The 15,383-nt window shown below is 40.0% G+C and overlaps 1 protein-coding gene across 1 annotated transcript in view; it reads left to right on the top strand.

Moving 5' to 3' along the window:
* Sult1c1 (sulfotransferase family, cytosolic, 1C, member 1) overlaps positions 1-13,772 on the top strand; it is a 29,017-nt gene extending 15,245 nt beyond the window's left edge. Inside the window, exons 2-8 of the mRNA NM_018751.2 lie at positions 1,290-1,485; positions 3,273-3,401; positions 5,657-5,754; positions 10,629-10,755; positions 11,312-11,406; positions 12,810-12,990; positions 13,203-13,772. Coding sequence (NP_061221.2) covers positions 1,314-1,485; positions 3,273-3,401; positions 5,657-5,754; positions 10,629-10,755; positions 11,312-11,406; positions 12,810-12,990; positions 13,203-13,315 — 915 coding nt within the window. The 5' untranslated portion in view covers positions 1,290-1,313 and the 3' untranslated portion in view covers positions 13,316-13,772. The remainder of the gene's footprint in view (positions 1-1,289; positions 1,486-3,272; positions 3,402-5,656; positions 5,755-10,628; positions 10,756-11,311; positions 11,407-12,809; positions 12,991-13,202) is intronic.
* The last annotated feature ends 1,611 nt before the right edge of the window (positions 13,773-15,383 follow it).

Genomic DNA, 15,383 nt, shown 5'->3' with positions numbered 1-15,383 from the left:
CATACAGATCTGCATAAATGTAATTCTAAGATTTCAAGAAATTGAAACAAAATTTTTCATCATAGAAATAGCTGTCATGACTTAAGCCATTTTATTGTAGGGGCTTTGGGGGTTCCTGCTTGAGATTTAATAACAAAGTCACAGAGACATCAATATAGTTGAGCTGGGGGCAGGTCCTCAGGTAGCCATCTAGACTCAGCCCAGCTCCCTTACCACTAGTGTCTACCATGTGGTTCTCTCTGCTCTACCTCCCTGCTATGCTCCAATTTCCCTCTAAGCACAAGCATCCAGATCTTTATTCATCCAAAGCTTTTTAGTGGTAAGAGCATAGTGGGAAAGTTCCACAGCTTACTTAATCAGCAGCAGTACTATGACCAGTCTATTACTGCCCTTTGGCCAGACTGAGGGCTATACGACCTCCCAAGGGCAACTTGCTTTTGAACATGATAATCTCAGAGACTACTTGATCACTCTGTTTACATCATTTTCAGTAGGTAGGGAATCAACAAACGTTAATATAGAAAGCATGTCTTCTGGGTTATAGAAATGACAATAGCACATGTGCTGCCAGTACCCCTGCACTGCCGGTACAGCAATTCACACTAGACAATACAGGAGCACACATTCATAGCCAGTTCATACAATATGTGTGGGGGTAGGTTACCCCAACACTATTGTGTTCATTCTCCAAGATATATAGGATGGCTTTAGCTAGTGTTTGTTCTTCAGCTGAGCCCTACTGCTGCTAACTTCCAGAAAGATTTCTGTCAACCAGACTGCCTTGCTGTGGCCCTTTGATGAACATAGTTTCATAGGGAGTGACCCTACCAAGGTGTTCCATGAAGCTATTTCTATAAACTTTGTACTAGTCAGGTCAGAAACAGTTTAGTGAGCCTACCCCCACCCACTTCAGCACTGCTTTCAATCCAACCCACTTCATGCTCCTTGAATCCCACAGTAAGCCATGATCTATGGCATAAACCATCTCTCTGCCTGTTTCTCAGGTCTCAAAGAGTCTAGTTCGAAGGAGACAACACAAAATGGCAGATTCCTCCCTGGTTGTCTTCCTCCCTGTGGTTGTTGTTCCCTCAGAGATGTTTGTAGACATGTTACAAATGTTCCACATGCTGACAGCTTTACTTTTCTTACTAAATGAACAAAAACAAAAACATAAAAACAAACAAACAAACAAACAAAAAACATGCCAGTAGCTCTTCTGGTCACCTGAGAGAAATGCTTTCAAAGTTAAGTCTAAATATTAGAAATAATATTCATTCCCTTTCCTACAGAGCCTGTCAAGTCCCCATTCTAAGATGCCCTTGGAAAAATTGAAAGACCTCCACCTCGATGAACAGAACATGCAGCCAGAAACCAGGGAAGTGAATGGGATTCTAATGTCCAAGATGATGAGTGAAAACTGGGACAAAATTTGGAACTTCCAAGCAAAGCCCGATGATCTCCTCATTGCAACCTATGCAAAGGCAGGTGGGTATAAGGAAAAGTAACAGGAAAGGCCGCTTACACAGAACAAGTGCTTCCAACATGGGCATCTGCATTAAAAGAGGATGGGTGTGGCTTTATCTAGGCAAGTCCCTGGGGTAGGGGGAGGGGACAAAATAGAAAAAAGCAACCATTCCAACTCATAAGGGTCAATAGCCAATGCCACTGGATCCTCCCTTAATTAAGCTCTTGAAAGACAGAGATGGTCCAACCATAACAAACCCCGGAAGACGCAGTGAAATTATGAAGTGTTCACACAGAAATTACAAAGCACAAACTGTGGGAAATAAAATGGAAATTCTTGGATTCTGCCAGCCCACCACCCTTCTGTCTTCACCTCTCTAGCGCCTAAGCTGTGCCTTCTAGTGTCCTAGATTGGCATGGAGCCCAGAAGTACCTCTGAGAACACATGCACACCCATTGTGAGAAAATGGAGAAGAGTTACCAGTTATTAGAAACCTAGGAAACAAAGAGGGGACTGTGTAAAAGGATCAGTAAAGACAAAGAATGTCATGGTCCTGATCATGGGAAACATTGGTGAATGACTCATGGGGTTTCCCCTTCCCTCCCCAATACAATTTGTTTTTATCATCCCATATAGTATGATAGGGTTAGTAGTTTGGACACTTCATTTAGTAACAGAGACTTTTGACATGAAGACACCGATGAATTTTGAAAAAGGACCACCTCTGTGCTCTATATTGCTTGGCATTTCAACGGCTGTTTGGGACTTTCTAAATAGGGATTCAGGTTGCTATAGGCTCTCTATTTCTGTCTGGCTTTCCCTGAACATGTGTCTTTCCCACATCTGAACTCAATCATGTACTTTTTCTTAGAGAAGAAATTTTTTATAAGTCTAGCTTGAAAAATATGCATCTACCTGCAAGGACCTCTGACCTCTGGCCAATGGTCTCTCCTCTCCTCTCCTCTCCTCCCCCCTCTCTCTCTCTTCCCCCCATCTTTGGCTTTATTGTTGTATTTCTCTCAGCACCTCTCAACTCCCATAAACACTACATATACTTCCAGGTGGAGCAAACCTGCCCTGGTCCCCTCCAGATAATATTATTTTCTAGGGCAATTCAATTTGTACTTCCATTCTTCAAGTCAAAACAGTCATAGTTCTATTCAAGCCTTTAAGAGATAAGTAAGAAACCTTCCTGTTCTAATACATTTTTCCCTTCCGAGCCTACATGTTGCAATAGCTACATTTGTTATGTTTATACCTAGTGTGTTTCGTTTATCTGCGAGGAAAAGAAACAATTAAAAGTAGTGACTGCATCTTGGAACAAGAAAAACTGAAAAGTGTAGCCTTTGGTTAGCTAATTACCTAACTAAAATGGGAGTATCTCTTAATGTGAAAGAGAAGAGTAAATGTCTGATAGGCAAGAAAGAGTCACTGTCATGTCTCCCCCAAAAGGACCATCAGCTTATGAAAGCAAATGCATTGGCTAATTCATCTTTGAATCAATCCACATTTGCCTGACTCCATATTTATTCACTCAAACTCCATTTATGGGAGACAAAGTTCTTTATTGAATGCCAGGCAGAAAGAGGACAGAGAATTAAAAACAGCATACACTACAAGCAGAAAGTGACAATGAGCACAGAAGGCCACTAGTGCTTAGAGGAAGACAAAAAAAGTAGTAGGTGAGCTGATTCTATCCAGAACCCAGCAAATCTGAACACAGCTTTGTTCACTATATGAGTGATTGATTAAATAGAATGGAATTGTGCCATGAGTAGGTAGAACTAAAAATAACTAATGCTTCTAGGTACCACCTGGACACAGGAAATTGTGGACATGATCCAAAATGATGGGGATGTTCAAAAGTGCCAGCGGGCCAATACCTATGACCGACACCCTTTCATTGAGTGGACTTTGCCTCCACCCCTCAACTCAGGTGAGTTTCCCCAACTGAGGTACAGGGGACTGTAATCATTTTCAGTACTAGTTTTTACCCCAAAGGAAGATCATTTCTACAGTCTTCCCTCTTAAAAAAACAAAAACAAAACAAAACAAACAAACAAAAACACTTTCAAATGGAACCAGAAAGGTATGTGAAGGCAGCCCAGGGTAACACAACACAATTCTTTTTCTAAAATGCATTATTAGGTAGCATAAGTCACACAGCCCATGGTGTGTTCAACATCCTTAATCATCAGGGAAATGCAAATCAAAACAACCCTGAGATTCCACCTCACACCAGTCAGAATGGGTAAGATCAAAAATTCAGGTGACAGCAGATGCTGGCAAGGATGTAAAGAAAGAGGAACACTCCTCCATTGTTGGTGGGATTGTAAGCTTGTACAACCATTCTGGAAATCAGTCTGGCAGATCCTCAGAAAATTGGACATAGTACTACTGGAGAATCCCACAATACCTCTCCTGGGCATATATCCAGAAGATGTTCCAATCGGTAAGAAGGACACATGCTCCACTATGTTCATAGCAGCCTTATTTATAATAGCCAGAGGCTGGAAAGAACCCAGATGCCCCTCAACAGAGGAAAGGATACAGAAAATGTGGTACATTTACACAATGGAGTACTACTCAGCTATTAAAAAGAATGAATTTATGAAATTCCTAGCCAAATGGATAGACCTGGAGGGCATCATCCTGAGTGAGGTAACCCAATCACAATAGAACTCACATGATATGTACTCACTGATAAGTGGATATTAGTCCAGAAACTTAGAGTACCCAAGATATAAGATACAATTTGTGAAACACATGAAAGTCAAGAATAACGACAACCAAAGTGTGGACACTTTGCCTCTTCTTAGAATTGGGAACAAAACACCCATGGAAGGAGTTACAGAGACAAAGTTTAGAGCTGAGACGAAAGGATGGACCATCTAGAGACTGCCATATCCGGGGATCCATCCTATAATCAGCCTCCAAACGCTGACACTGTTGCATGGAACATATAATTTGTATTCCAAAGAGGAGGTTGAGACTATCAATCAGGTTCACTTTCCCCACATCTGCCTGTAAATGGAAAAGATTAATGGGGACACAGAAAGAACCAAAGACAGACAAGGGACAGAGACAATGAAAACGATCCAACAAACAGAGGACACACGTTGGTGGCCACCAAGACAAACTAGATCCTGAGGATTTGCAGTGCCCTCCTGGCTAGAACCAGGACTCAGGAATTCTTACAGTTTTTCCAGATTTCACCATAAGTCCCATCATGATTGGCATTTAAGACATACCAGAAACCTAAAACCTTGGTTTATCTTATCTCCAGGGGTCCCAAATACAGGTGCACACATAGACTCCTTCAAAAAACTTTAGAGGACAGGTGTTTGGAGGGGAGTAGCCAATTCCTGAGGTTGAGGAACAATTTTTCAATGGCCTTCCTGTTACCAACAGCTCTTACCCTTCCATAGAAGGCACCCAACTTAGGGGTCAGGGGTCTTTTCCTCAGGCATTTTTGTGGGACCTCAAAATGTTATATGGTTTTAAGAAAAAAACACCTGAAAGGCATGAATAAGTCAAATTAACTGGAGCCTTTATTTATGACCAATAAGCTTGCCCCAGAGAGAGAAGCAGCCACAACCTCTAAACTTGTTCAAGATTAGAAAATAGCAAAAACTTCAAATGAAACATGTACAGAATGGCAGCTGTGGACCTATGCAACAAGAAAGCATTGTTTACAGAATGTAGAGAGAACAGTTTAGGACTCAGGTATTTCTCATAGCCTTGGGGTCAGGAACACATTGTACAGGAATTTGTGGCTGATCCAGAGCCAATTTACCCAGTATAGTTTTAGCACTTAAAGTGTCCTTAGGAATACTTTCATAGGATGACATAACTATAGTTCAGAATCCACTACAAAGTAAATAAAAAGTTCTAATGACTACTACCCCTTCCCAAGTCCATCTTTAGGATCCTGACATGGAATCTAAGTTTAGGCAAAGCAAAAGAGGTATGTATAACTAAGTAGTCCTTTTCAAGGTATAGTTCCATCCATCATTGTGGAGTATATGGTAGATTGAGCCAGAAATACACCCTCAAGACAGAGGAAGACATAGGTCTTACATGTGTAAGACTGTAGTATTAATCATTTGACCAATACAATTTCTAGTATTTAATACAACGTTGGACCCACATAGCTAGGGAGAAAGATCTGAAAGTTGTCTTACCTCCTAGGTCTGGATCTGGCTAACAAAATGCCTTCACCTAGAACTCTGAAGACTCATCTGCCTGTTCAAATGCTTCCACCTTCCTTTTGGAAAGAAAACTCAAAGGTAAGACCAGCCTAATTGTATTCATTAAAACAGAAACAACCAGTGGAAACTATAGGGTACATGGTGGCATTACGCCAGAGCCCACATTTTCCTTTTTGCACCTATCTTTCCTTCAGAATATTATTGTTGGGTGTCATTGGAAGTTTTCTTGCAAAGTTCTGATCATCTGCCCACTAACCTATATTAAATGAGAGAAGTTATAATGCAAATATGGGTTTCCTGCTCAAAGGTTGAGTTTTAATTTGGAACCTGTATGGTGTGGGGACCAAGGACTTAAATGAGAGAGCAGTCTATCTGGGGAAAACTAAAACATGAGTATGGGTATGGGTAAAGTAAAACATAATAGTAAGATTTCTAAAAACACAGGCCACAGTGCAGGCCCATGAAATATTCAACAATCTGTTAAGAGTTCTCCTAAAGCCAACTATCCAAGAAATTCTGCCTCTGGATTTCTGCTGTGCCAACTCCTTAGCCACAAACATCCCTTTTTAAATATGCCCTTATTGATGGACTACCCAGAGACTACCCAACCCAAGGATCCATCCCATAATCAGCCACCAAACCCAGACACTATTGCATATGCCAGAAAGATTTTGCTGAAGGGACCTGTTATAGCTGTCTCGTATGAGGCTATGCCAGTGCCTGGCAAATACAGATGTGGATGCTCACAGCTATCTATAAGATGGAACACAGGGCCCCCAATGGAGAAGCTAGAGAAAGCACCCAAGGAGCTGAAGGGGTCTGCAACCCTATAGGTGGAACAACAATATGAACTAACCAGTAACCCCAGAGCTTGTATCTCTAGCTGCATATGTAGCAGAAGATGGCCTAGTTGGCCATCATTGGGAAGAGAGGCCCCTTGGTCTTGCAAACTTTATATGCCCCAGTACAGGGGAATGCCAGGGCCAAGAAGCGGGAGTGGGTGGGTAGGGGAGCAGGGGGTGTTATAGGGAACTTTCAGGATAGCATTTGAAATGTATATAAAGAAAATATCTAATTAAAGAAAGTCTCAATAAAAAATATGCCCTTGTTCAGTACATGATAGTTTATTAAGACTATAGTAGTTAAGGCCATCTGACAATATCCTTCCTACAACCATAGACCAAACAACATTCTAATGGACACCAATGAAAACATGTCCAACTTGTAGGCAAAACTTGGTCCTCTTGGAATGGCAACTCTAATTTGATAATGTGTAGAAACTTGATCAACCCTTATAGCGACTATCTCATGAAGCCAGTATAGTGTTTCTGTTTCCCCTATTTAATTTGATTTGACACTTCTTAATTGGAATCATGTACAAGTGTAGACATAGATTTTAACTACACTCAAACCTCCTTGTCGGTATCTTTATCTCTGAATATACCAACAAACAGATAAAGAAACAAGGGTTCAATAGCAATTTCATCAATAAGTCTTGAAATAAATAAAAAGTTTATTTGAAGAATTATTATCACTACCACAGCAAACAGACAGCATGGCCAGGGATCTGACAAGAACTCAAGCCTATGACGGAGAGTCCCTTGTTATAGGCCAGAATGTTCAGTCAGGCTATTTGATTCCTGGGTAGCTCAGAGATAGAAAGAATTCTGGGATAGGAATGTGCAACTCCAAGAACATTGGAGAGAAATGACACACTTAGTCAAGGTGTATTTGTTGTTCAGAAGAAGAATGTTTTGTAGTGGTAGCCTCTGATGGGTTGGCCCTAACAACGTGAGCATATAAATTTTCTCAAGAAAATGAGAATTATGTCTGCCATTCTCCTGGAATTCAAGCACCTGAGGAATCTGTTATGGAGTTAGAGATTCACATTCTTTCCATAGGGGATGTCTTAGTTAGGGTTGCCATTGCTGTAAAGAGACACCATGACCAGATAATTCTCATAAAGACAAAAATTTAGCTGGGACTGGTTTACAGGCAGCAGAAGTGGGCATGACCTTCCATACTGGGCATAACTTAAACATAGGAGATCTCAAAGCCTGCTCCCACAGTGACAGACTTCTCCCAAGAAGGTCACATCTACTCCAATAAGAACACACATCCTAATAGTGCCACTGCTAATGGGCCAAGATTAACCACATGAGTCTATGGGGACCAAACTTACTCAAACCACAAAATGCCTACCATTCGCTATATAGCAACTGGATGAATGAAGCTGATGCAGTGACTATGGCCTGAGTCGAAGACAGCTCTGTATTCTCACAAATTCCCACAAATACCCTCTTTTATTAAAGTTACTTTTGATGTTTGAGAACCAATAATCTCTCCAGAATTTCTGGGGATTCCATTCATAGTTATCATATGATAATGTGCAAATAAGACTCTTAGTCTCATTAATGATGAAGTTTAAGAATGGATTCAAATGCAACTCAAGGGCAAGATTTTTGGAATTTAAAAGAAAAACCTCAGGGCCTTCAGTCCTGCTCTAACCATTTTATTGACAACCTTGTAGATCTGATGTCAGAAGAGACGCAAACACCTATTTCATCATAACATTAACATTTTTTTTTTGGTAAAATCTGTGTTATAAATTCTGAAAACTTCCTGGATGGCAACTCCTCTCTTTATTCACTTAGATGTGAATAGTAAATGATTTCTGAAACCTTTGTCTAAACTTCTCATTTTATGATTGTCTGGTAGGCTTAACAGTGGCCACTCAGTGCTGTCTGTATCCTAGTCAATATAACTTGGGAATGCAACTATGTCCAAATGTGCCTTGCAGGTGTGGTTAAAGATGTAGTGAACAACGTAAGTTCTCTGGGCCTTAGATTTCACCATAGAGGTCTTTATAAAAGAGGCAAGCAGAAATTGAAGATGTAGCAACCAAACCAAGAAGAAAGAGTGATTCTAGGAAAAGGTTAGCAGCTAAGAAATGCAGGTGATTTTTCAATGCTAGAAATGATAAGGAAACACACTGCCCTCTACAATGAAGAAAAGGATAAAGCTCTGCTGGCTGATAGCTTTACCTCATCCCAATGAAACATGGCCTCCAGGACGCTAAGACAATATATGTAATTGTTTTCAGCCACCATATGTATTTATGATAATTTGTTTACAAGGTGAACTAGAAGCTAATATAAATTATCTGACTCAAAAATTATATTTGACTTTGGAATCTGTATTGTAAGCTCTCTTGCATATATTTGTTCTGCCTAGGCCTTCTCTTACTTCCAGTCTCTCAGTTCTTGAACAGGATACCTAACAGGAATATTTTGCAAAATAGGGGCTAAAAATTAAATCTAGAAGCATTTGATAACCATGAGTACCCATAATATATTGTAACACACACACACACACACACACACACACACACACACACATATGATATTGATATGTGTAGTGCCTCATATTTTGGGGGGTTCCAAAATGCTTTCATGAATATTGGATAGAAATCCAGTAGCAAGAAACAGTCATACAGGACTGACAATATTAGTGGAAATGCAATTAGAAAAGTGCATGCTCAGGTGTTTCACCAGAAGAGAAACAAATGATTGAGGCACCATACAAACGTACTTAAGAAAACATTAGTTTTCTTATATCAGACATGAAACTTTGTAGTACACCTTAAACAAAATGCCTAGCACAAGGTATTGATGAAGGAAGGAAAGGTTTATTTTGTTTCATTGTTCTGGAAGTTCAAATTTAAGATGAGGCAATGCTCTTGACTGACCCTCTAGTAAGAGTAACATATCATGGTAGAAATAAAAATTGAAGTAAAAAGTTGAATCTCAAAGTAGAAATGAGAGATGGGGAGAGCAAAAAAGAGGAAGAAGGAAGGAGAGGACCATGATATGTTTGGATTGTACACTGCCAGTTTCCTAAGGCTGCTACTTTAAACCCTGTCTCTGAAATGTCCACAGTACCTCCTTGTTGCACTGCCCTGGAAATTTCTGGCCATCTGGGGAATGTTACTCATGTCAAACCATAACAGTTTCTTCCTCCTCTACCATTGCTGCAACATACACAGCAACACACAAGAATGGGAGCCAGGTGGCCAGGAATGGAAGGGGACACACAGCAAGATAAGATAAGGGGTTACCTATCTTTAGTCAGATCATACTATTGTCTTCCTGACAAAAGAGTACCCTCACAGAGGGAGGGGAACTTTAAACTGCCACAGAAGGTGAAAAGTGGGGAAGGCAAGTCATCTGTGAGATTGGTGTTGAGCTGCAAAGAAGAGACTGGCTGGCTCACAGCCTTTGCTTCTCCCATATCCCATTGAGACTCTTGGCTAAGCAAAGGCTAGAGAGGATTTTCAAATGGTGAAACACACCATGCTGCATGGGCTGAATATTCAGTCCTCCAAATTCATTAACTGAAATTTTAATTACCAAATTGATAGGATTAAGAAGTAGATCTTTGGTGATCATGTCATGAAAGTGGGGCCTCATGAATGAGGTTGAGACCCTTGTTAAAGATAGCTATCTCTGAGGAAGCTGGACTTCCCAAGACAATTCCACCTTCATCTTAGTTTCTCCAGCCTCCAGAACTGTGAGAAATTATTTTTTTGTTAAAAGGCACCCAGTCTGCAGTATCTTGTTATAGCAGTATAACTGAACTAAGTCACTAAAGGTAGCCTCCTTATTTCTCAAGTTAACTAAGGGTAGCAGCAACATTTACCATGCAAACCACGACCCCTATAAAATAGGAAAGGGGATATAATTAGTAATAATGTTAGAATCCAATGATAAACCAGAATGGTTCATGAGCAAATTGGAAAAGGTGGTCATGTTGACCATAAAAACCCAATTTCTCAATAAGTTGACCTATAATATACAGAATGCTTTCAAAGAACACAGTGTCCATACTGAATAGTAATAATGTTCTGTCTTATTTCCTCTTTGCTTCCCATTTCCTTTGCTGGACAAATTTAGATTATCTATGTGGCCAGAAATGCCAAGGACTGCCTGGTATCTTACTACTATTTCTCAAGAATGAATAAAATGCTGCCTGACCCTGGTACCCTGGGAGAATACATTGAAACCTTCAAAGCTGGAAAAGGTGTGTGAAATAAAATGGCGGCATCCTATTTCCTAAGCCATGCAATGACAACAGACAAGATTTTCCATAGACATTTGCATTCCTCATGGTCAATCACAGAAGATGCTATACTAAGAATAGGTCATTTCTGAAGACTTTGGCAAAGAGACTATTGACAGCTGAGAGCAAAGTTAGGGAAGTCAGCAAGGGCTAGTGAGAGTTTCTGGTGTTCCCTAGCCCCTGGGGCTACCAGAGGAACTTTTAATGGGAACTGAGCTTTGACAGTGCCAGCAGTCAACCACAGTGAGCCAAGAGGAAATACACCAAGGAAACAAGTCCAACATCCTCCTGTCTCCAAAAGCCTTTCAGTGCCTCTTTGATAGATGCATGTCAGTGTGTCTGCTTGTGTCTATGAGTGTCTCTGTGTGTATGTAAAACTGTCTTCTGCAAGAAAGAATTCTGTTCAGGATCTTTGCATTTTGTTTGTATTTATTAATTGTTATTTTTTATTTAACACAGCCATTCTTATTTGATAAGTTTTAAGGTGACAGTGACATCCCCTTTCTTTCCTCCTCAGTGCTGTGGGGCTCCTGGTATGACCATGTAAAGGGATGGTGGGATGTGAAAGACAAACACCGTATTCTGTACCTCTTCTATGAAGACATGAAAGAGGTGATTGTAGTGTGATCCCAACTGTGTCATCCCCTATCCTCATTTACAAAAATCCCAGTGACACCCTGGGATATGGACTGGTCTGCAGAGGATCCTTGAGGACATTCTCTGCTTCCATGATGCTCCACCACCCAGTCTTCCCCTAGAAACTCTGCAACTCAGTTTTTCCCTAGAAGCTCTCACTATTTTTTTCCCGTTTTGTAGTCAATGGTTTTCATGGAATCTTTTCTCTTCACAAAAAAACAAACAAACAAACAAACAAAACAGAACAGATTTTATACTCAAGTCAACTGACTAGAATCTGACACTTGTGGCCCATGTTTCATTATCTAAAAGCTGGAAGATGTCTTTCTCACAAAGTGACTAGAATTTTATCCAGTCATAGTTATAGAGTAGAAATGAGGATCTTCTTTATCCCTCTTCCCCACCACTGAAGTCCATCAGTAACTAAGCTCTAGTCCAAGTGAACACTGGCAGGATTAGACACATGCAGTGTGGTATTGAACTGACACCTCTGTCTCTGTTTCATTGTGAATGAGTATAGTGTAATGGCTAAAATTAATCTGTAAGCCATGCCTGCTCAGGAAAGAAGCAACTTCCTGGAATGCTTGGAGAAGTAGCTTTTAGAAAATAACAAAGCTTCATGGGAAGAATACAGTGGCCTATAGGTTTGTCTTTAGAAACTCCTGCAACACATGGCTCAAGGCCCTTATGTCTGGGAAACTCCAGGGAATGAACTCCTGACCAGAGTCCATCTCCTAGTCAGTATTTAATATTTAATAAAGCTTTCTTAAAATTTGACACAAATTTTAAGTTGTTTTTTCTGGCAAATCTTAGGATTAATGAGCCACTTTCACAACCCTGTGGATTGCTGTGCTTATGTTACAAATCCACCTTCTACACCCAAGCTAAGAAGTCCAGTGTGATTTAACCAGAAGCTGTAGCTCCTTTTCTTTCATCAGAATGAGGCAAGCTGCAAGGGTTCATATCCCTGGGTCGACTTGATAACTCTTTTATTCATTCACTTATTAGACTTCTCATAGCTCACAATCTCATTTTGCTGGCTATTGTACCCACTATACTAAAGTTAGTCACACAAACCAACAGAACCTCACCTTCATATGACCTTCACACAATCCCTGACACCCAGGAAATAGAATAGCTACCCTCCCCAAGATTCCAAATCCTGTCTCTGGAGGCATTGATCCCCTGCTACAAGTGAATCTCCTAGACAGCAAGAGTAGAAGCTGGAGCAGTCAGTGTCCTGCACTAAAACTACTTAAGATAATTTCAACTGGTCCCTTGAAACATTCTTTTCCAAATATTGTTTGTCAATGATGATTAAACAGCATCTCTAATGGAAGACCAAAATTATTTGTTTTGTATAATTGTTCTACATACAGGACCCTAAAAGGGAAATTAAGAAGATAGTAAAATTCCTGGAAAAAGACATTTCAGAGGAAGTTCTAAATAAAATCATCCATCACACCTCCTTTGATGTAATGAAGCAGAACCCAATGGCCAACTATACCACTCTACCCTCCAGTATCATGGACCACTCTATATCTCCTTTCATGAGAAAAGGTAGGTGAGATTGACATTCTGAGATGTCAAATAAGTCTCATGATCCTGCTCATATTTTCCACCATTATCCCATGCTGCCTGACTTTGTTAAAAGGTATAATGTTGGAGAGAAGTGGCTTATATACCTGTCCATCTTGGTGCAGGTCATAGGGGTGTATAGGCACTCCTCCCTCTGTGCCTGCAGCACTCCCTAAGATTTCACTTTGTTTCAGGGATGCCTGGAGACTGGAAGAACTACTTTACCGTGGCACAAAGTGAGGATTTTGATGAAGACTACCGGAAGAAGATGGCAGGGAGCACTATTACCTTCCGCACAGAGATCTGAGAGCAGTAGGGTAGAGGGAATCCCTAGATGTCCTGACTGTATGCTTTAGCTATTTGAGCCTCCATTCCTAAGCGGTTGCACGGTTCTATGTGTCCTATGATTCTATTTCATCAAAAGGTAATCAGACCTTCTACAGAAATTTTTGGTTACACTATGTGAATATTATTGATACCTACCACACAATCATGTACTTCACTACACTTGGGCAAAATAAACGGAATGCCTTCACTAGCCTCCAGTTGTTTTGTCTCACAGCAAAGCTCATGAATAGAAAGACACATAGGAAAACAGGATTTGACATAAGAAAGTAAATATGAAAAGCAAAAGGAATGAGAACTGAGCACTGGTCATAAACCGAAGACTAGCTAATTTTCTTAACAATTATCTTCATCTGTTCTACGGCACTTTAACAAAACACCTAATTTGTTTATAAAGAATAAAAACCACTTCTTATGTACTCCTTTGAAGCCTGGGTGACTAAAGTCAAAGTTCCATACTGACAAGCTCCTTCTTATTGCACCCTCCCATGATGGAATATGGAAGGCACAGAGGGGTGGGAGAGGAGGCCAAGTTCATGTTTTCATCAAGAACCTGTGATAGATAACTAACTCACTCACCTCCTCACTCCATTGCACTGATGACTCAGTTTCCAATATATAATAAACATTGCTATCTATTCAAACTATAGCTGTTAGCCCAAGAATAAGACTCTCCACATCAAGATCCCTAGACTATATAACAACAACAACAACAACAACAACATTAGTCAGGCATGAAAGCTTCCTTTTAAGTTGACTAGGTTATCTAACAGATTCCTAAAACTATTATCCTCAGTTACCTCCCCAAAGTAAAAGGTAAGTCCCTACTGTTGGTGACATCATACACTTTGGACCATGCACACAACCCAGAAGATCTGAGTTGGATCCATCTTGAAAGTACACACCCAGAGTGATTTGGGGAGTATTATGTTTCCTCCAGCAAGGAAGGATTAATCTCTCCAGTGGCTGGATAGATTGTTTCTACTGGCAAAGAATATCATCAGAATTTAAGTAGCCAATGTTTCCAGCTCTATCAGTCTTTCTACATCATCTGAGATTGAGTTTACAGTGTCCCTTTCTTCTGAGTTGATGGTCTCATTTTAACACTAGACTCCCTGTGAGGCTTGAAGTTCATTGTCATTGAGTCATTTGAACAAAAAAAAATATGTGTTCAGTTTTCCACAATACCAATTCTCTCTCTCTCTCTCTCTCTCTCTCTCTCTCTCTCTCTCTCTCTCTCTCTCTCTCTCTCTCTGACAAACATAGCTTTCAGGTAAATTTATGTGCATTTTGAAGAGTGAGACTTTATATGCTAGAACTCAGTTTAGGAACAAGCAACCAAACATATACTTATTTCTTGACAGAAATAGTTCAAAATACCATGTATATGACAACCCAGACTCTTGTTTGACTAATATAGACAGTAGCTATGTTTTTCTACTGCCATGAACTACTGGTGTTCTATTTACTACTATAAATAGAGTCATGGTTCTTTTAGGTCTAGCCACATTAAAGATTTTAAACAAATGAACCAATCAGAAAATTTCTCCTTAAGATGGTTTCTTTTGAACTGCTATCTAGAGAAGTAGAAACAATGCTACATACACCCATGTATGCACACATATGCACATAGGAACACAGTGTCAGAGAAGACAGAAAATCCACGTCAGCGAAGTGGTTGGATATAAAATTAACTCAAAAAAAATCAGTAGAAAAAAATCAGTAGCTTTCCTTTCTACAAACAATAAATGAGCTTAGAAAGAAAATAGAGAAACAACACCCTTCACAATAGTCACAAATAATATAAAATATTTTGGAGTAATTCTAACCAAACAAGTGAAAGAGCTGTATGACAAGAACTTCAAGGCTCTCAAGAAAGAAATAAAAGAAGACCTCAGAAAAATGGAGAGAACTCTCATGCTCATGGATTGGTAGGATTAATGTAGTAAAAATGACAATCCTACCAAAAGCAATCAACAGATTCAATGCAATCCCTATCAAAATTCCAACACAATTCTTCCAGACATGGA

The sequence above is a fragment of the Mus musculus genome, chromosome 17, assembly GCF_000001635.26.
Source record: "Mus musculus strain C57BL/6J chromosome 17, GRCm38.p6 C57BL/6J".
NCBI classification, from domain to species: domain Eukaryota; kingdom Metazoa; phylum Chordata; class Mammalia; order Rodentia; family Muridae; genus Mus; species Mus musculus.
The sequence above is the reverse complement of the archived record's forward strand: the minus strand, read 5'-3'. Positions and strand labels throughout refer to the sequence as shown.